At 45.6% G+C, this 21,869-nt stretch overlaps 1 protein-coding gene across 1 annotated transcript in view; it reads right to left on the reverse strand.

Annotated features, from left to right (window-relative positions):
• The window catches only part of LRIG1 (leucine rich repeats and immunoglobulin like domains 1), a 92,245-nt gene continuing 70,376 nt past the window's right edge, over positions 1–21,869 (reverse strand). Inside the window, 11 exon segments of the mRNA XM_069028419.1 lie at positions 1–4,131; positions 4,361–4,669; positions 5,783–5,929; positions 6,513–6,635; positions 7,908–8,327; positions 8,872–9,153; positions 9,783–10,103; positions 12,035–12,198; positions 14,299–14,370; positions 15,640–15,711; positions 20,734–20,814. Of these exon segments, the coding sequence (XP_068884520.1) occupies positions 3,899–4,131; positions 4,361–4,669; positions 5,783–5,929; positions 6,513–6,635; positions 7,908–8,327; positions 8,872–9,153; positions 9,783–10,103; positions 12,035–12,198; positions 14,299–14,370; positions 15,640–15,711; positions 20,734–20,814 (2,224 nt within the window). The 3' untranslated portion in view covers positions 1–3,898.

Genomic DNA, 21,869 nt, shown 5'->3' on the forward strand with positions numbered 1-21,869 from the left:
TTATAGCAATGGATTAGAATTTTATTTAATTTTCAACTGAAACTCCCAAAAGCTCACTCTCAACAAATCAGCCGTAATATTATAAATGAACCTTTATTAAAGACACTTCAATGCCGTTTGTTAGACACTTCAATATCTTACATGTTTTTCAATGTACAACATTGTACCAAATTTTCTAATAAATAAATAAATTTGTACACAAAAGTAATACTTCCTCTTTCACATTGCCTCTTAGAAGCAGCAAATTCACATATTTAGTGGAAGTCATAACATTAGGCAGTTAACTTTATTCAGAAACATTATTTTCAATGTTAACATGGCAAATATGCTTTGTATCTGCACTGGTGATGACACTGCCGCCAGCAAAACGAGCCCATTGAATCATTCCCATCTTCCCTGTGTCCCTGGTTCCATGAGTCGGTTCTGGAGCACTTTTCCCTTCAGTGAAGGGAAAACTGTGCTCAGTTTATAATTTTCTAACATCCATTTCCTTTGCTTTGAATAAACTTGGCACTCAACATAATTCACCACCTGTCTCAAAGTGCAAATGTGTCAATAGTCAGGGACTGGGACAGACAGGTACTGGCTGAATTATGCCTGGCTTCATCCAGGGGCAGCTGCTGCTCTCCCTGACCCTGAGGTCCTTCCCTCACAGGAGCTGGTGGCTCCTCAAGCTAAGGCTGGGTATGACCACCTTGTAATAAAACCAAGGGGCAGCTTGCAGCCACTCCCTGAAACCCCATAGGTGCAGTAGCACTGGAGCAGGTCCCAAAGTAATGGGTTTAAAGTGAGCATGAAGTGTTTCTGCCCTTACCTCTGCTGCTTGCTCTGAACAGCAGTCCTGGCAAAGGTGGATTCCCAGACTCAGCCTCAGTGGAACTGGTATTTGAGTTGCTCCATAGGAAAAAAGTGATAACTCCCCCTGTGATAAGCCTGCCCCAAAGTAGTCATCACCAGAGTTAGCAACCTCATGTTAGCAGAACTCAAATCATCCATCCACAGGTACCAACAAACACCACTGGAAAGCAGCCTTTCTATAAATAAAAAGCGTCATTGTGAAGTCAGAAGTGACAAAGATCTGTTTGACTGAGGTGGGCATTTCTTTATTACCTGCCACCCCCCATTAATGGACAAGCTTAAAAGACCACATAAAAACATTTGGGACATTTCCATTTAAAAGTCTATTTCAACCATGAATCCACAGTTTTCCTTATAAAACAAGTGTATTTCTAACTAGCCCAGAATTGCTACACAAAGCAGTGTAACTCACTTGAAGGTGATATTTTCATATAGAGAGTCTGGCTGTTCAACTACATAGTGTAATATTATGTTGCAAGGAAAAAAAAGTATTGGATGAATTAATGATACAGCTGTCCCCTTAGGAGTGCAGTTTGGTTTTGTTGTCAAAACAGCTCTATGGTTTCAAACCCCCCAGAACAGATGTCTTTTGGGAGTGAAAATGCATTATACTGGCATGGGTTATTTATTCTAGGCAGGGCAAGGCTGGATCATTGCACACACCTCAGACAGGTGGAGCTGGGACCTTTTGGAAGGGGAAGGGCCTGTGGTGAGGGCTGTGGTGCCCAGTGCTGTGCCAGCACACATGGAAGGTAACACCTCCTACGATGATGTGTTTGAAAGGTGCACTGTTATGAGACCACCCCTGGTTTACTGCTCAAGTTATTTATTTTGGTAACTGCTTCCCAGTCATAACAGCCTTTTCCTCTGGTTGTTTTGGGGCTCTGTACTGTTGCCGAGTTACTTAGTGCCTCCTGTGTGGTCCACTCTAAAGTCTCACACAGTCACAGTTCAAATAATAATTTTTATAAAGTTTTGAAAAATAATAGAATTTAAGTTCTTCCACCAACAGGAAAATATCAGGTTGCTATGTCATTGCTCACTGCTATTTTTTCTTTATAAATTTCAATTGACACAGTTGAACCTCTCTGTTATTAAATGTGTTAAGTACAATAAATTTCCAAGGGGAAAGAAATTTGTGCTAAGTAATGCAATTGAATCACAGAATGTCTTGGGTTGGAAGGGACAGAATCACAGAATTAACTAGGTTGGAAAAGACCTTTGAGATCATCAAGTCCAACCTATGACCTAAGACTGCCTTATCATCTAAACCACGGCACTAAGTGCCAGATCCAGTCTTTTTTTAAACACCTCCAGGGACAGTGACTCCATCACCTCCCTAGGCAGCCCATTCCAATGCCCACTTTGTGAAGAATTTTTTCCTAATGTCTAGCCTAAATTTCCCCTGGCACAGCTTAAGGCTGTGTCCTCTTGTCCTGTCAGTAGTTGCCTGGGAGAAGGGACCAACCCCCACCTGGCTATACCTTCCTTTGAGGGAGTTGTACAGAGTGATAAGGTCACCCCTGAGCTCCTTTTTTCCAGGCTAAACAACCCCAGATCCCTCAGCTGTTCCTCACAGGATTTGTGTTCCAAGCCCTTCACCAGCCTTGTTGCCCTCCTCTGGATGCACTCAAGCACCTCAATGTCCTTCCTAAACTGAGGGGCCCAGAACTGGACACAGCACTCAAGGTGAGGCCTCACCAGTGCCGAGTACAGGGGAAGAATCACTTCCCTGGTCCTGCTGGCCACACTATTCCTGATCCAGGCCAGGTGCCATTGGCCTTCTTGGCCACCTAGGCACACTGCTGGCTCATGTTCAGCTGCTGCCAGTCAGTATCCCCAGGTCCCTTTCTGCCTGGTCCCTGTCCAGCTGGTCTGTCCCCACCTGTAGTGCTGCAGGAGTTTGTTGTAGCTGAAGTGTAGGACCCAGCACTTGGACTTGTTAAACCTCATATTGTTAGATTTAGCCCATTTATCCAGCCTGTCCTGACCTTAAAGGTGATCTTGTTCCAGGCCCCTGCCATGGGCCAGGAGACCTTTCATTAGTCCAGGTTGCTCAGAGGCCCATCCAACCTGAACACCTACAGGGATGGGACATCCACAGCTTCTCTGGCAACCTGTACCAGTGTCTCACCACCCTCACAGGGAAAAATTTCAATTTCTTCCATATCTAACTTAAATTTTCCCCCTTTCAGTTTGAACTCATTACTCCTTGTCTTGTCACTACAGCCCTCCTTATACTGAGGGCACCAGAACTGTGTGTGGGGTCTCACCTGAGTGGAGCAGAGGAGGAGGATCTTCTGCCCCCAATGCTCTGGATGCAGCCCAGGACACGGGTGGATTTCTGGGCTGTGAGCACACATGGCAAGGGCATGTCCAGCCTCTGATCCACCAACACACCCGGGTCCCTCTCCACAGGGCTGCTCCTGGTCACTGCTCCACCCAGGCAGTACCTGGGATTAACCCAACCCTGGTGTACATGGTGTAAAGGAACTTCCCACTGAAAAGAGGACAATCCCTTTGGAACGGTCTGGCTTTTAAAAGTTATGCTTATGCATTTAAGGCACCAGAATTATTTCTCTCACAAAGTTTAACAGCAACCTGATACTGAAAACAATATTGCCAAAATTGTAAAATTTCACTCAGTTTTCCATGCACTAAAGATTAAAATAGCCTCTGTAAAAGATATATATATTTTTTTATATATATTTATATATGAAAACTCTTATGTACAATTGTATCAAATACTTTTCTCTTTACACAATAATCCCTTGCATTTATGTGCTTCATATGCAAGTTGACTTTTGAACACTTCATACTTCTCAGGGAAGTTTTAAACTATGTACAATCAGATGACGCTCGAACAGGAGTTTGTTCCCCATACAAGCTTGTTTCTCATACCTCAGTTGGCTGCCTTTGCCAGGCCATCAGTTCGAGATTGGAGGTAGAAGTAAGTAGCCTATATACTCTGTGCAAAAAAAAAAAATTTAAAAAGTAATAGTGTGTTTGTTAATTTGCACATGGCAGTCAGTGTGTGCTCTCAGTCCAGAGACCTGTTGGGTAGCTTGGGCTCGTGACCAGAGTTGAAGGGCTGGGCTGCGGTGCCATTGGGCAGGAGAGCCTGCTCCACTTCTGCTTCCCTCTGCAGATCCAGTAGTGCTGGGGACATTTCGGGAAGCACATTCAGTTGCTTTAGTGACCCTCCTGCTGGTGAAGCTCTCACCAAATTAAGGTTGTTAAGCTCTGAAGGCTTTGTTGCTGCTTGTGAAGAGCCTGCAAAACCCCAAAGGATCAGCATGGTTAGGTGATGCTCAGCCTGCCATCTTCCATGACCTTGGAGGTCTTTCCTAAGCTTAATGATTCTATTCTGTGCTCAAACCAACCCCACCGCTGCCATCCATGCCTGTGAGCTAGCTGAAAAGGCTGAGGGGAGCACATGGGGCTGTACTACAACCCCGGTGGAGCCCCTGGGGATCAAAGGTGACCCCAAGGAAGGACGTACCGTGCGTGTCTGCGAGCAGCGCGCTGGCCATGCCCTCTGGCCTTATCCTGTCGTGGTTGCTGGGGTAGAGGGTCCCATCTGTTTCCACCCTCTTGCCACTGGCAATCCCATTGCAGGGCTGAGCATGAAGAAGGCTGGTGCCTGCACCCCTCTTCCTATGGCGCTCCTTGCTGCTCAGTGCATTGGGGTGGGTGTTTTCCACAGTCTTTAGGCTCTCAGAGTAGCACTCAGAGTCCCTGGGGTAGATGTGGACGTTCATGCTGTCCGTGCTGCTGCTGCACTCTGTGCACACCACGGGCAGCCCATAGCCTTTGGGGGAGGAAGGGAAAATCAACAAAGGAGGATGAGCAGCTGGAAGTGGTCAGCACTGGAGCACACAAATCATGGAAGGAAAGGGCAATTCTGTATAGTTCAGTGGGGAATCTCTCATTAAATAATGTGGACACTTTGTGATTTTACACAGGGCTACTACGCACCCAGTTTTCAGAACTCTGTAGCCACCATCACTAAAGGTAGTTCCAGTCAATAGCTTTAGTTAGTTAGGGATTCTTTTTCACTCCAAAGAAGTTGTAACCTTCTTTTTTTTTAAATAAACTATGCATTTATTTCCTTTTCCAGACTTTCTAATCAGGGTAGAAATGCAAAGTGGAACTTTCCTGTAGCTGCTTTAAAATACCAAGTTACCTTTCTTATTTTTGTACTGCTGCTTTACAAGGGATCACCATCAGCTCACACTGTTATCTCAAGATACATTATTACTGTTAGTGGGAACAACAGATGAGCAGAATTCAAATCAGCAGGAGTTTCTAAATGTTGAAAGTTAATTTCCTTAGTGCACTCAACAACTTTCCATTATTAAACTTTACATTACTTTCTTCTAGAGAGAAATTTGTTTCATTGGCTGGTTTTCTGTGGCTTTTACAATGCAATGTGAGAACAGAAAGCACATCCTAAAAATAGAAAAGTATGCGTGTAACACTGTAAAAATTGGCAAAGAGCAGAGGCAGGTGTAGTGCCCAAAACAAATTTTAAATTTTGAAAATAAATAAATAAAAAAGCTGAGCTTTGAAGTCAACAGCCCTTTTAAAAGAGCATGAAAAAATTTAACACCTTCAGTTTTGAAAGTGCTCTCATATTCTACGAATATCTCAAATCAAAATTCCCATCAGCCAGCTGCACAGAATGGCAGTCAGGAGCTTTACTCTGCCTCTTTCTGACAGTTCCTCAAATTCCAACTATCCTCGCTTGAGAGAGGATCAAAGCAAGCAGGAGAAAGTAAATTTTCTGTGCTTGCACCTGATAATCATTCTGGGCTTTTTTTTCTCTGAAGGTAACAATTTCTTGTGTTAATGCTGTCTGACTTGGAGGGCTTTGTGATCTGTACAAACACGAAATGCCTTCCCAGATTAATGGGTTTTGTACCTGTCTTATCTGGAACAAGCATTCCATCAGTCATGTCCTCAGTTTTCCAAGTGTCTTTATTATAGCTGACACACAGCTTGGGCTGTCTACAACCTACAGCAGGAGCTTCAACATCTGGACACCTTCCAGTGTCAGTCTGACACATACCTGTAACAAACAAGCCATCTGGTTAAAGATCACAGCCCTCTGCTCACACTTAGGTGACTTGTTGGTCTTATTTCTACTGGCAAAATGGAGAAAAAATAGCAATGGAGATAATAGATAATTTTCAGCTAACATTTAACAGAATAAATGCTGCACAGTCTCAGGAGCATCTTAGTTCAGAACTCTGAACTTCTCCTTCCTAATGTGCTGTGTTTGAATAGTGTAAAACCCCAACATTTAATTTCAAAGCCTGAAGGCAGGGACAGGCAATGCTAATGCATTTTCTAGTATAACTATGTGTTAATCTGCTGCCAAAAAAAGAATCCAAAATTAGCAAAAAACCAGTCCTTAGGGCCTGACTGAGCAGTTTCTGAGGCAGTCAGCTTGTAGGAACACTTACTTCTGGGAGAGGAGAGCTCTGTGAAGTCAAACACAGATCCCTGCTCTGCATAAATGCAGGAGTTACATTATGAAGATCTCTGATAACTCAGAACAAACACAAACACAGAAGTACTCTGGGCTGTGATTTCTACCTCCCATATCAAGTTCAGATCCAGCATTACAGAATGATTAAACCATTTCTCACCATTGCTGTCAATGTGTCCTTTGGGCTGCTGGGTATCCACTCCGATGGCCACTTCCTGCCGCTCCGAGAGAGTCCCTTGGGAGGACAAGTAACTTGGCACGTCAGGAGGCACAATAGTCTCATCTAGAGCAATGGGAGCAAGGAAACATCAGTTCCCAGCAGGATTTTCAAAGTAAATTCACATTTTCAAGGGGGATTTGGGAACAGATCTAGAACCGGTTATTTTCTGTAGGTGCAATGGAAACGGAACTGCCTAAATATTCCTTTCTCCTCAGAAGCCCCATTCCTGATTTTTCAAAGCTTAAAGCTGTGAGAGATAGTGCTGATAAAGGCACTTTGAGGGTTTGCATGTGGCACAGTCAGTACATAGTAGGTGGAGTGGAACTATTTCTTCAGAATAAGTAAATCCTTCCCTTTCCCCTGAAATTCAGTCCCCCCTTTGACTCAAGTCCTCTGCCTCCTGAAGTCAGGAGTAAAAGTACTCTGCAGAACAGGCTCTTTGATTCCTGTAAGCAGGAAGTAAGTCTTAAGCTCCTGGCTGTCCTTGGCTTTCTCCATTTTCTATCAGGTAATTTCAGTTTCCCTTGCCATACAAAACCAAGTGAAACTCAATTATATCAGGCATGAAGCCCTGGATTTTCAGGACTGAAAAAAGAAGTTATAAAAGAATCCCACTAATACATCACACTGCTAACAGGCTATCCAAGACTTCCTACCTAACCCATGTCTTTAAAAATCCTTTTGTACTCTGCCTAAAGCTAAGCATAATATAGGAAGGCTGCAAATCCCAACAGGCTGGGAAAGTCTTAGGCTGGTTCTTCCATACTTCTGTTTTGTTCAGAGGCTGTGTAAAGAGGTCAGGAGACTTTATTCTTACTGCAACACTTATTTCAGCACGAAATTATCCCCTCTGAGTATCAGGAGAAAGCAATAAACGCTAATTCTTCCTTTAAAAAGTAACAGATACCCCCCCCATCAGCCAACATGGAAAAAGGGATTCCATCTTCAAAGTCTAATTTTTCAAGTTTGGAATTCAAAATCTTTGAAAATACAGATTTCCAAAAAGTAAGACAGGTTCCCAGCATCATGGACATCATCCAGACTGTCTCAAGAGCTATCACGTATGGTCATGGAAAACCAAAGTAGCAAAGCAATGGCTGCAAAGTGCTAAGTGGAAAAGACCTTCCTAAAGAGCAAGCCAAGGGGAGAAATGCAGCTCTGAACATGCTTCAGCAGCAAGTGAAAGCTGGTTCCAGCTCTGTGAGCCAAGAGAACCAGGGAGATAAGCCAGCTGCAGTTCAGTGGATTGTGTGGCTCCCTGATGGGCCGGCTCAGCCTCAGTGGGACATCTGGCAGCACGAAAGGTTAGAGGGGGCCTCAGGACACTAGAGCTACCTGTGTTGGTGACACTGTACTCTTCACTCTTCTTCCTGGTCTGGTAGATGATGCAGACCCAGACCAGGGAGGTGAGCACGATGCTGCAGACCACGGCGATGGTGATGATGCCCACGGTGGTGCGGTCCTTGCGGCAGCCCAGCGACTGCAGGATGCTCACGTGGCTGTGCGCGCGCTCCGTGCCCAGCGTGTTGGACATCTCGCACGTGTACTTCCCGGCGTCCTCCAGGACAACATTCCTGATGATCAGCAGCTGGTTGCCCGAGGTGAAGTGGTGCCTTTCCGTCACCACCAGGGGCTGGTCGCCTTTCAGCCAGGTGATGCGGGGCGGGGGACTCCCCGTGGCTTTGCACTGGAGAGCCATGGTCTCACCGACAGAGACCACGTGGTCTTCCAGTGGATGGACCAAAGATGGAGTCTCTGCAGGAGAACAAACACAGAAATTAATTCTTAGGGACAGTGTAACATCAGATTTAACAGTGCTGAACATTCCTGATGTTCCTGTGGACACAGCAAGGCACAAAGCAGGCACATGCTCAGGAATATGGCAGCTGCACACCACAACAGATCTAACAACCACAGCCAAGGCCTCACTTCCCACAACCAATTGGTGTTAAGTTTTCCCAACAAGAAACTTCTGACGACATGGGCCAACAGCTGACATGTGAATTATTTCATAGGGCAAGAGAGATGAAGTGCAATTTCCTTTTGAAGTCATTTTCCCAGAGAGCAAATAGGCTGGTTGGATGGGCTTCCTTGGCTCAAGAGGAGATGCAACATACAGCTCCTTCTCTAATTTAAGAGGTATTTTTCATTAGTGAACTACAGTGTAAAAGAATGAAACAAGACTAAGCAGAACATTTAACTCTGTCTTTTCTTTATCTGCAAGTGGTAAAGAGCTTGAACAGCCATCCCTCCCAGTTCCCACTTGCACTCGGCCTCCTGGGGCACTGGTGCATCTTACCCAGGACGGTGAGGGTGGCATTGGCCAGCACGGACCCTGCAGAGTTCTGAGCTGTGCAGCTGTAGACCCCCATGTCCTCGATCTTCACATCTGTGATGAAGAAGACGTCATCGTCGGGCATGACGTGCATGCGGCGCTCGCGGGCCGCGGGGAAGTCGGTGCCACCGTCCTTCTGCCAGGCGATTTGGGGCGTGGGGTGTCCCTCGGCCGCACACTCTAAGCGTGCCGTCGTCCCCGTCCGGCTCGTGATGTCGTGGGGAGTTTTGATAAATGATGGCAGCACTGATAAAAGATAACAAAAAAAGGGCATGAGCAATTCTGTGGGGGAAACACCATTGTCTGGGCAGTTCTGTTTTCCTTCCCACAGAGAGGGTGAACATGACCATTACCCACAGGCAGGAGGATGTCCACCTGCTTCTGCAGGGTATCTCTGAACTGCTGGGGACTGACCCTGTGTTTCTATAGAACACACCTGTCTGCAGAGTCCATGACACCCCCAACTCAGATCATTAGAGCTGGGATCAAAGCTAATTTTCTTCTGTGAAGACCAGGGAAAAAATCCATTATCTCTCCTACAGAGAACTTCCAATCACTACATCCCTCTTCTTTGCATCCCTTTGTTATTCTTGTTTTCATTGAGCAAAGAATCTACCTGAGCAGCCAAAGAGAGGCAGCTAAAGCTGTTAAGAACATGCATGCTGAAGTGCTTGGTTGGATGGCAGCCAACACAAAATGGTGTGTGCTCCTCATAGGGCATTTCTCAGCATCCACTGAGATACAGACAGCTGCTGCAGAGGTTAAGAGCTCACCACCAGGAGTGGACCCTCGGGAATAACTAAGTGGGTCCCAAGGAATTGTACCACGTACGAGCTCAGGCTGAGGAGAGGAATGAGGAAGCAGCTCGCACTCACCATTAACAGTGAGTCGGGCCTTGTTGGAGTAGGTGGAGCCGAAGTGGTTGGTGATGACGCACTGGTAGCGCCCCTCGTGTGCGAAGGTGACGTGCCGCAGGTGCAGGATGGTGGTGCACTCCATCACCTCCCCGTCCTTGGCTCGCACGTGCGCAAAGTTCTCGATCTCAGCGTTGTGCAGCATCTCGTTGTCCTTCTTCCAGGCAAACATCATGGGGGAGCTGCTGCTGCTGGCAGCCAGGCAGGTGAAGCGGATGTCCTTGCCAAGGACGGCCACTGTCGTCTCAGGCTGGATGATGATCTGTGGCTTGGGGAAATCATCTGGGAGGAAACAGCAGCAATAGTCAGTGCTGAACTCTGAGGGGAGACTGGAGCAAGCCAAGAGGTGAAATGAGAAATAAGCAGCGCTCTGTAGAGCAGGTGTGCCACACGCAACTCCACTGAGTGGTTGGTTTACATGGGATTGTTGTTCCTCTGGTTCCTTCAGTGGGCTGAGATGGTCACCTAGTGACCTCAGACACCTACAGGACACCCAGCTCCTTTACCAATGTGGCTGAATCTGAGAAAGATGCTATGATCTGCAGAAAATATTCAGACCATATTCAGGCTGTCCTTCCTTGTACAATCCATGCATGAAGAGCACGACTGAACTTAAAACCTCACCTCCAGACCTGTATTGGCATAAAGTAGGATGGGAGAGGACACTTAAAGGGCTGCAAGTGTCACCTCCAGGGAAAATTTCTCATAGGAGGTTTTAGTGAGGTGGGAATTGGTCTCTTCTCCCAGGCAATAGGACAAGAGGTAATGGCCTCAAGTTGTGCCAGGAGAGGTTTAGATTAGCTAATAGGAAACATTTCTTCCCAAAAAGGGCTGTCAAGCACCGGAACAGGCCTGCCCAGGGACCAGGGATGTGGTGGAGTCACCATCCCTGGAGGTATTTAAAAGATATGTAGATGTGGTACTTGGAGCCATGGTTTAGTGGTGGGTTTGGCTGTAGTAAGTTAATGGTTGGATTCAAAGATCTTAGAGGTCTTTTCCAACCTAAAGGATTCTATGACTCTACGCAGCCCATGCTGTCAAAGCAGAAGCAGCTGTATTTGCCTGTCACCCAACCGGGGTGGAAAGCTTTGCACACTCTCTCTGCCCTGAAGACTGTTGGTTTTAGCAAGGTTCCAAGCAGATTCATTTATTAGATTTCTACAAATGGTGTAATTTAATATTTGACTGAGGTTTAATTAAACAGCCAGGCCTCTGGAACCAGGACTACTAGTGCCTGGAGGACTTGGCAGGCACCGGGAAGCAAAGCTGCATTTGCTTTGTGATGTTGCTGTGGGGATGGAGCCTTCAGGATCTCTTCTTCTTCCAGATGAGCACAGCAAGCCTCCCTCCCAGCCTGCTCAGACAGAGGCCACCTAGGCAGAGCCTGTCACTGGGGGATCAGGAGGGACACTGGAACAAAGCTTCTGCTCCGTGTTCAGTGCAAGTCATGCATTCAGCTCAGTTAAATAGTGTTTTGCAAAAGCTCATTTTTCCTTCAAACAACCATGTGCAGCTCCACCCAAGATCCTCACTGGTTGGCTCCACTGCACAGGGTTTGGCTCCCAAACCAGGCCTTTCTTTTCCCCAAAAGCTGGATGCCTGAGCAGCATTAGTTTGGCCTCCAGTGATGATTTAAATTTCTTCTTCTTTATGAGAAAGGTAGTAGATGTTTATGTGTTCTGGGTATTAAGTAAAGCTGCTTTGAAACCACAGCTCAGGTGAAGACACAACTGCAGTATTTGGAAGAAGCAGCTGTGATAGAGGGATTCTCCTCTGGGTTTTGTTTTTAACTCTTTGCTGTCTCCAAGAGGGAGAAAGATGGGTGAGGAACACAAATCCGCAGAAGAGCTCAGAACACTGCAGAAGGAAATAAAATTACAGCTGCAGCCTTGGTACTGTCAAACTGAGAGGGCTGGGGAAGTGTCTGTGCAGCCCCATCTGGAAGTGGAACAGGCCTTAGTCCCTTTTGATTTAATACTCAGAGAGCCCTGTAAGGAATACTCTGGATGCAAGCAATGCAGTGTGGTTTTGGTGGGAAATAAATTGTAGCCAATGACAAATTTTTAAAATGCAGGCTTGGGCTTCCTTTGATCCCACTGAATAACAAAACAAAACAGAAACCCTCTCATAATAACATGCTGGTAGTCAAAGAAAATGTTTCCCAAGTGACTCCTACCCTTCATACAACCTCAAAACACGCAGGCAAGACTTACCACACACAAAACTCTCTGGCTGGATGGAAAAAATGCTCTTGCTTTTCAGTGACTCAGGATGGGCACAGGTGGCCACCACGAAGGACTGCAGCTCCTTCTCCACTAACCACTGGGGCAGCCACTTCAGCTGGCAGTCGCAGAGGAAGCTGTCGCTGTTAATGTGGCTGCAGGGAAACAAAACCAACATGAGCCTGCTGTGAGTCCTGCACGGGGGGAAGGCTGTGAGGCTCACAGCCCTTTCATGTTAAACACATTCCTCCCACCCCCCCAGCATGGGTGGAGGGAAAAAAAAGGACTTCAGGGATGTCCTGGAGGCACTAAGGATGTTACAGACATGACACATTTAAAGAGCATTTCATCTCCACATAGACAGCCCCACTCCTGTACTGCAGTGACACTCTGTAGCACCTTGTACTTATTAACCAGCTTGCAGAGTGATCCCCAGGAACAGACAAGCAGTGTCAGTGAGTTCCTCCTCTGCCCCTGTGGTTTGAGCATCTTTGGTGGGGACCAAATTCAGCACTTTACTGCTGAACAGAGAGAGGACACCCAGCTGCCACTCTAAGGCCTCGAGTTCCCTCCATGGCAGAGCAGTAAGCAGAGAGGCCCTGCCTTCACTCGGTGAACCTGGAGTTGTGTTTACTGATTAGCAGAAGCAGCAGAGGAGAAATGACCAAAGATATTTGTGTAAACCCCACACAAACAGTAACTAGTCTGGAAAACAAAAGACATTTCTCAGCATCCTGAGATGTTGAGAAATCCTGAGTTCCAACCCCACCATTGCAGGATTCTGTAATTCTGTGATCCAACACTAGCTTAGCACCTTATGTTACGAAGAGAGGTGTGAAAAAGGGGAAAAAAAAAAGGGAGCTTCAGGATTAATGTGGGGTTTTTTTCAATATTCTGGGCCAAATTATGGCTCAGCATAGCTCTGAGGCCAGTGAAGAACTGTAAATTTAGGGCATTCAGACTTTGGTCTGGTTTGCAAAACTCAGTCTGATCCCTGGAATTAAATGTGAGGATGCCTCAGAGACTGGGAAAATGCCCCAGAGAGAGCTCTTGTCCTGCAATACTAGAAGCTATGCAAGAGCAGGGTATCAAGAGCACAGCAGAACCCCAGCTCCAGCACTGCACTGTAAGATGTGAATCTCCTGCTATTTTTCTACCCAATACCTCAGGAAATCCTGAAGTTTGAAATGAGCAGGAAAGGGAAAAAGAAGGAAATGGACTGGAGAGGGAGGGAATATAGGATTTGATTTTTCAAAGCTGTCCACTTTGCTCTTCTAGAATGATGTGTAGCCTCTAACACACATGATGGCATAAAACCCTCCTGGCTAGTTGGGACAGGTCACAAGATCCTTCAGCATAATGCATTCTGCATGTAAATGCCCTCTAGCTGAACTTCTCCATTTTATAAACATTCCTTCACAGTATCTGGGATCTCACTATCTCTTCCTAATAAGATCAATCTTTCATCTCAATTTTGTTTCAAGAGCCAGTGCAGAAGATAAAGTTTTTAATCACACAACAGACGCACAGTGTTTATCTTCTTCATTCCCAATCACTGGTATCAAGTGTCACTGCTAACAGTGACCATCTGATTCCCATTTCCAATGTCAGGAGCAAGAACCTGTGCCTGCCCAAATACCAAGTAAGTGATTTTGTGTTCCACAGACACTGCACTACTCTGGGGCATAGCAACACACTGACAGTGGATTAAATATTTATGGGGAAGAAGAGAAAAGGAAACCAGGCAAGACTGGAAACAGTGTCTGATAACAGTGCAGAGCCCCAGCCTGGAGCACAAGTGGCAGCTCTGATAACACATCTGTATTTTTACACCAGAAGGCTGGATGACAAGCGGATGCAGTTCAAATGGTGCTTATCACTGCAGTATCAGTCCTGTGTGTGCACCCTAAACACAGGTACAGCAAGGGAGCAGACGGACCACTGGGAATTAAGTCCATGGTGGTGTGAGCAGGAGAGCTGGCTAATAGGACCAAGGGCTGGACTTCCTGAATGGAGATGAATAATTGCACAGGCACAAACCTGCTGGAAGATCCTATTCCGATGATCTCATTTCACTCACTATTACATGCAAGATGTTCCTGTGACAGCTCCTTGTGTAAAAATACCCCACAGAGGAGGACGGAGGGGAGGGGCAAATAAATGAGTGGTAATGTGGATAACACCTGTGCTGCTGCTCACGTCCAGGGCCAGGAGGATCCCTCCTGCCTAATGGTGTGAGCAGGGCAATCACTTACAGCTGCTGCAGGCTCCTCATCCTGGCAAAGGCATCGGCTTGGATGGAGCGGATGGCGTTGTCCCCAAGGTTCCTGCAGGCACAACCACAGGCAATGTGAACAAAAGGGATGCTGTGGCTGGGACAGAGCCTCTCCACATTGATTTAAACAATGACTCCGGTAGCAGGTGATTTGGTGGCTCCTTGTTAAGGCCTTGTGCACTTACGGTGCATAGAAATGCTCCTCAAAACACCTTTATATTATTAAAGTATTGCTGAACGATAGCCAGCCAACAAAAATTACACTTAACTAAATCACTAAGTCATTCCCTACCCCACCTTCTCACTACGCTTTCTCAGTCTGAGCTACCTCCATCATCCATAGCTCGGAAATTCCTCAGCCCCCTCGATAACCAAAGATAGTCAGGAATGTGGTACCCCAGGCTAGACCTTCAGCAAATATAAAAGAAAGCAAATACTTGCACTACACAGCATCTGAGGAATTATTTGAAAGTGATCTGGAGAGGATATTGTTGGGTTTAAAAAAACATCCCAGTATTTCCAAAGGAAGGGGTTCTTAAAAGCTTCCCTCACAACTACTGCTAATTAAAAAAATAATTTGTTCTCTGAAAAAGCAGTGTCAGATTTAGGGCTGAAGTCTACTAATTGACATATAGGGCAGACGAGCACTACTTAAAGAGGACAATCTCAGTAGAGCATTAAGGGCACCTTTATTTGAGAATGTACCCCCAGTCAGGCAGCCCAGATCTTTCAGTGTGCTCTCGATGGCCATAAGATATCATACAATCAACAGCTAATAAAACATGCAGAGCACAGTCACATATACTTTAACTTGTCTTAATCCAAGAAAGAAGGTTATTCATGAATCACTGCTGGAGTCACCAGCCTTGGGACACAGAAAAAAATTGCACAGAGGCAGGCAAAATTTACTTTTTGCAAATGGCTCTAAGGGGGTTGGGCTGAATGGGGATGTTCAGTGCCTGCATCGAAACCAGTCATCTGCAACATATGTCACTGCCAGAGCCTGGGTTTAGGAGGAAGTTGAGGCAAAGGAGGAGAGCCTTTTTACTGCTAACAGCCTGCAAACAGTATTGTGCAAGTCAAGGTGATACTCTCAAAAATTAAGAGCATGCAAATTTGCCATATGTTCTATAACTTTGTTCCTGGCACAAAAAAAGGCCAAAGTTGAGGCGGACTTATAATGAGAAGGAAGCAGGTGGCCCCCACAAATGGACTGGCTTCTCAGTTTACAAAGACACTATTAAATTGCTAGCAGATTTCTCAAGCAGCTACTTTTGGCAGACCCCCCTTCCCGAACTCTGAGGCATGGTGGGTTACTCACAGGTGCTCCAGGGCCTCCAACCCTGAGAACGCTTTCTTGGCCACTGACTTGATCTTGTTTCCAAACAGAGTTCTGCAGTTTCCAAACATCCAGTGCCAGATAAACAGAAAGAAAATGGGGAGAGGGGGGCAAAAAAAAAAAGAAGGAACGCAATTAGTGTGGCTTTATCTGATATACACACTCAGTGTAAGTCCCAGGAAATCTGAACTGCACAGAGATTAAGAGGGCTGAAGCACACTCGCTTTCCTGCTCCTGAAATGAAATCCTTTTATCTGTATTTGAATTTAATAGTGATGACAGCGCAAAAGGGAATGTGCCATATCATGTAAAAAGGCAGGTTTGCTCCTGTGCTTGGGAACCAGCTTGCTGAGTAACAGAAGGTCCCCTCTGTTCTTCACAGGCTGGCTGTGGACAGGATTAAGTGCAGTGACAGTTTAACAAGATATTGGTTTCTCCCCACAACACTTTTCATTTCTGACTTCTTCCCAGACAGGAAAAAGAGTGGTCATTTATTCACTGGTACTTGGCCTGAGCAGCCATCAGCACACAGAGCTGAGGACTGCCCCTGGGCTGCACATTTACACTGCAGCTGACTGGAGGCACTGCTCATTCCTTCCTTGTAAATACAACAGCAAAGTAACATCATGCAACAGATCACAGCCAAGGGAAAATTTCTAGGAGCAAAAGGCAGAACAGGTAATGTCCAGAGCTGAGGAGTGGGCCTGCTTGCATCTGTGACCAGAGAGCATTCCTCCAAATCAGCAGTGGCATGAGGGGGACTATCACCAGAAAACAGCCAGCTGGAGAGGTCCCAGCCCAGCTGCCATCTCCAAAGCAACAGTTCTCCATAAATATTGACCAGTGCTAATGGCCAGGGGCAGGGTTCGTGCCAAATGGATGGTCTCCTCACCTGTTTTAATAAAACACCAACCAGTGTTATTAATTAGGAACTTTTTTTTTTTGCTTTCCATCCCCAGGCTCCCTCTAAGGTTCATCCTTCAGGTGCATCTGTTACCACCACACGGTGTCCAGTGCAAGTCATCACCCACACCTCAGGTGAAAAAAAGACACATCTGGTGCTGCATTTGATTTTGAGTTTTCCTTCAAGAGCTGTACTTCAATATAGGGTGCAACGTGTATCTGCACCCTAAAAAGACCTAACACTATGATGGTCCCACTGCTTGCTTACTGTCCAGGGAAAGAACAGGGATGGAGCATGTGCAGCCATTCCATGAACAAATACATTTCCAGTAACTTGTCAAGGCTTTCCACAAAGCACTTTTGAAATGTCAGCATAATTTGGTTATATACTGGCTCCCAGAAAGCCCAGTTTCAAATACACCCAGCACCAAAAGATGTGTGCAATCATGTGTGCCATCATTTGGTAAAAGGGATGTTGCATTAATGAAAGCTTTGAAAAATCCATTAGAATGATTAATACAGTAAATAATTTACTATATGTAAACTCTGGTCAAATGGCTGCATCCAGACACACTGATTTCTGGAGCCATATCTCTAAATAAGGGTGTTACAAGGACGAGGTAAGGATAAAACAAGGACTAGAGGAAACAGCCTCAAGTTGCGCCAGGGGAGGTTTAGAATAGATTTTAGGAAAAATTTCTTCAGAGAAAGGGTTGTAAGCATTGAACAGACTTCCCAGGGAAGTGGCAGAGTCACCATCCTTGGAAGTGTTCAAAAAACATGTAGACATGGCACTTCAGGGCATGGTTTAATGATGAGCATGGTGATGGTGCTAGGTTAATGGTTGGAATTGATGATCCTTAAGATCTTTGCCAACCTTAATGATTCTAGTGGAAGTTAGATGGGCAACTGCTGTTGAAAAAATTATGCTGAGCTTGGGTTTGATAGCTGCAGATTTCTATTATTGTTCAGTGGATTTTGGACTTTGAAAATTGGAGATACTGCTGGTATCTGTTTATTTTTCTGTGCAGACATAAGCAGTACATCTGGGGATGGGAATACACAACTGTACCACTTGTGTAGGTGCAGACGACTTGATGGCTGGACATGAGAAACACCTAACACACTTAACAAGTCAGGCCTCGGCAAACTCATTACTCCTTTCAACTAATTTCAATCAATTTCAATTTGCCTCCACAAATCTGAGAGTTTGAACCCAGCAGCCCCCATCAAAGGGCTGTGGAAGGCTGGAATGTGAAGGCAGCAGAACACAGCCACAATTAGCTATCCCACTGCTGTCCAAAACCTCCTCCATGGGGCAGAGCCAGGCACAAGCTCTCCTGGAGATTGCACCAGTGTAATTACATGCCAGACACACAATTCATTGCAGCATTTTCTCCTCCAGCCAGTTTTGCACCTGCAGGAAGATCTCGCTGAGTAAGCCATCAAAAAGCCGGTTACATTTAGCAGCTTGAATAATTAGGAACCTCCTTGTTTCCACAGCGATTCCACCACTGCTTTTTATGCTTCAGTGCTCCTCTACTCCCTCTTTCTTCAAGCAACATTTTAATTTAGGCCTGTGCTCTCCATCCTGGAGAGCTTCATATATAATTCAGAGAAGGCTAAAGTGACTGGCCTCTCCATCTCTATTTAACACCTTCGTGTCAGCGAACAACCCTCTCTGTGCTAAGTCCTTTCAGAGGCTAATCTGTGCCAGATCAAAGGGGAACGGCTTTTAAGGCAATCTCCACAGAGCTGAGGTGATTATTAATTCATCAGAAGGTCTCCTCTGAAGTGCCCATTTATTTTTTGTATGCTAATGCATTTAAAGCGGTTGATGGTTTAAACACAGGCCCTAAATCACACAGTGAAATGTTTGCTGTAAGGGCTGACCTTTTATTTACAAAAAAATCCTGATACTCACTTCAGCCTTAGAAATCACCAGTTTGGGATTTATGTGTTGATAAGCTAAAACAGTTCTGAGGAGAACCCTTTAAAAGTGACCACTCACAAGTATTCTCAAAATGCCTCAAGAAATAATAATAAAATAATTTCATGTTCTGAGCGTGTTTTAGCCTTACAGTCTGGCTGACATTGAACGATTCCAGCAAGCTGTCTGTCCCACAGCAGTTCACTCTGTTAAGTAATCAAACCACTCCTGTCTGCCCCAAACCAACCTGATCCACATGCTCTTCCAGGCTATGAAATGTGCTGCAATCCCCCGTACAAACCTTCCCTGCACATGTCCCTCAGCCAGACTCAAAGCTGGCCCGAGTCCATGTGCAATGACAGACATCAGTCAACAAAGGAAAGAAAGATATAAACCAAATTTCTTTAGACTTGCACAAGCCTTTAGTGCATCCTTGGCTACTGGCAGCCCAAACCAGCCATCTTTTGGAGGTGTTCCTTGTGCTGGGTGATAAACTTCCCATCAGGCCACGGCATTTTACAGAGGAGAGCAATAGCTGCTGTGCTCAGAGCTCCCAGCACATAATCCCACAGGCTGTCCCTGCCCCCTTTCTTCCTCCTTCTGCTCCTTGCTGTTCCTCCTGGCCTCTGCCTGACCCCCACAGCTCATCAGGGCTCACTGCTCCTGCTCTCCGAGTCAATCCTTTTCCTGAACTCTTTCCTTCGATGCTGTCTCCTCTGGATTAATCACCACTCTCCTGATATCTGCACCCAGCATTTCTAACATATCCTAATCACTTGGGACCACTACTTTTGCTCCCATGCCAGTGGCCCTGTTGGAGGGATGTGTCACCAGCAGTGGTTGTCCCACCAGGACAGCTCTCTCTGCTCCTTTCCAACACCTTCTCTCCCTTGTCAAAGCAGCACTACAGACTCATAATCCCTATAGCCTGCAAATCCCACTGGATAAAGTCTCTTCTCCCATCACCCTTCCAGCTGCTCACATGGTTTCACTGGGTTCTTCAGACAAACCAAACGCTTCAGTCAGGCAGCCAAGGACTCTTCTACCCACATCTGCTCCTCTGCCTTTTTTCTGGCAGTCATGGGAAGATTCCCTGACTCTGCATGCACAGCAATTCTTACTGACTTCTCTCTCACCCCCACACTACTGCTGCTTCCCTGCCTGGCTCCCCCCATCCTTAAATCCTTCTCTGCCTTCTGCCCCACTTTACGTGCAGCTACAACTTGGTTCCTCTCTGAGTGGACCCAGTGACTCCCCTCAGCAACGATCAAATGCCATCTCTGTCTGTGATTTCAAATTTTTCTTCTCTAAGCACTACATCCCCACAAATCCTGCCATGGCTCATCCCACTCCCCGAGGAGTCTCTAATGAGAGCGTGACAATATCCCGCCTGCCAGGATTCATTCCAGCCATCTGCTATCCATCGAGGTACTTTTACTGCACCTCTGGCTGTGCCATCCCAGCATCAGAGACAGCGGCATGGGGGGTGCTGAGAACTTCAACAAAGGCAAGAGGTAATGATTAGAGACTCTTGATTTGTCACAAGCCATCAGAGACTCCTCCGACAGGGCTGATTTATATCACCCATTTCCAATGGAATAGGGACTTGTACAGAGCAATGTGAAAATCCTTGTGAAGGCCAAGCAAGCCATAAACATTTGCAAGGCGCATGCTTGCCTTGGGTTTCTTTTTATCTCTTTAAGAGCCTGTGCCCCATGGTGCCTTTTATTGTCACTGCACATGGAACCGAGCCCAAAAGATCACTCTCAGACAGAGTATCCCACAGAAACGAATTCTGTTTCAATCCTCTGCTGTAACAGGAAGTGGTGCGATTTTTCTCTTCTGTTTATTGTTATTTGCTGCATCAGTCAGTGCCTCACTGAGGATTGCAAGGGGTCGTTTTTGTTGCTTGTTTGCTTTTGGAAGTGAGGAATGGTTGTGCTGAATTTTATACACGAAAACAGCTTAAATTTCTCTCTCCTGTGTGTCTGAACTGCAGTATGTGGCACCATATGTTCACCATTTTGAAAGGAAGTAATTGCCTCTACCTGCTTAGAAACACCAGTGCTTGAAAACCACATTTGCACTCTTGCAGTGAGCCTGAAAAACTACTACATCTCAGATTTTCTGTTGATTTTTGTCTTGTTCCAAGATGAGGGAGGCTGCATAAAAAGGGACAGACCCAACCCTACACAGGCACACAACAAAACTGGCTTGCAGAATTCATGCCCAGGGATACTCACAGCTTGCTCAGGTTTTCCAGGCCTGTAAAGGCTCCATTGGTATCTTCTATTGTGCCTGAGATGTCGTTGTGGTCCAGTTCCCTGGGGAGAGGACAAAAGAGAGCTTGGAATCAGCGCCTTAGTCCCAGAGTCACTGTAACAAACAAGTGGAGGAAGCTGGAGAGTGAAGCATGAGAGCTTCCCATTTTCTCCTGAGTTACCAGAAAATGCAGAGTCCTGCAGCAAAGCAGCACTAATCACTTCTCCTGCACTGACACATGGTGGGATGGTGCAAAACAGAAAGAGCCCTAGCTGAAACCCTCTGAGACAGCTACTTTTTACCAAGTAGATTTCTGTCCATTTCTAGTTCTGTGTATCCAAATAGGAGGAGGAAAATTAAAATAAACTGCCAAAATTAAACTGAAAGAAACAGCGGTCCTTAAATGCTACTACCATGAAATAACATCACTTAAGGTATTCTAGTGTATACATGTATTTGTCTATAGCTGAATCCTAGGAAGATGATTTGGTATATTTTCTACAAAGATCCATTTTTTCTGGCAATGAACTTGAAAACTCAACAAAGGAAAGCGCCAGCATCGCTACACCAGCCTAACTTTGTGTAACCATTTAAAAAAAACCAAGAGAATTCCTTTTTCAGAGTTAACTTCTTTTGGCTCTCAAATTGACCATCAATTACAAGAGCCAAAGAGGTCTGAAGAAAAACAAGCACACAGAACAAACAGAGAGATCCACAAAAGCTGTTTAAACAGTCTGTTTAAAAATCCTTCCCTCCCAGCTTTTAATTCCAGCTAGCAATGAATACCCAGCAACACAGACAGAAATTCATCATTTCCAACGCTAAGTAAAAAGAAAGAAAAACTAAATAGGCTTTGTTGGTTTTGTTACATCACTCGGATTTAAAACCTGGCAAAACCCAACACCAAAGCAAACTTCACTATCCAGATAACCCCTGAGCCCTCAGGTACTCCTTTCGCACCTTTTGAAGATGATTATCAGAATGTTTCCAGATAAAAAAATATTAAGACCAAGAAAAGAAAAACAAGTCCCCCTGCATTTTGCAACACTCCAGACACAGGCATCACAGTGTGGCTTCTGGGCTGGGCAGCACAAATACACAGTAACTCACAAGAAGG

The sequence above is a fragment of the Aphelocoma coerulescens genome, chromosome 12 (assembly GCF_041296385.1).
Source record: "Aphelocoma coerulescens isolate FSJ_1873_10779 chromosome 12, UR_Acoe_1.0, whole genome shotgun sequence".
Taxonomy (NCBI): Eukaryota; Metazoa; Chordata; class Aves; order Passeriformes; family Corvidae; genus Aphelocoma; species Aphelocoma coerulescens.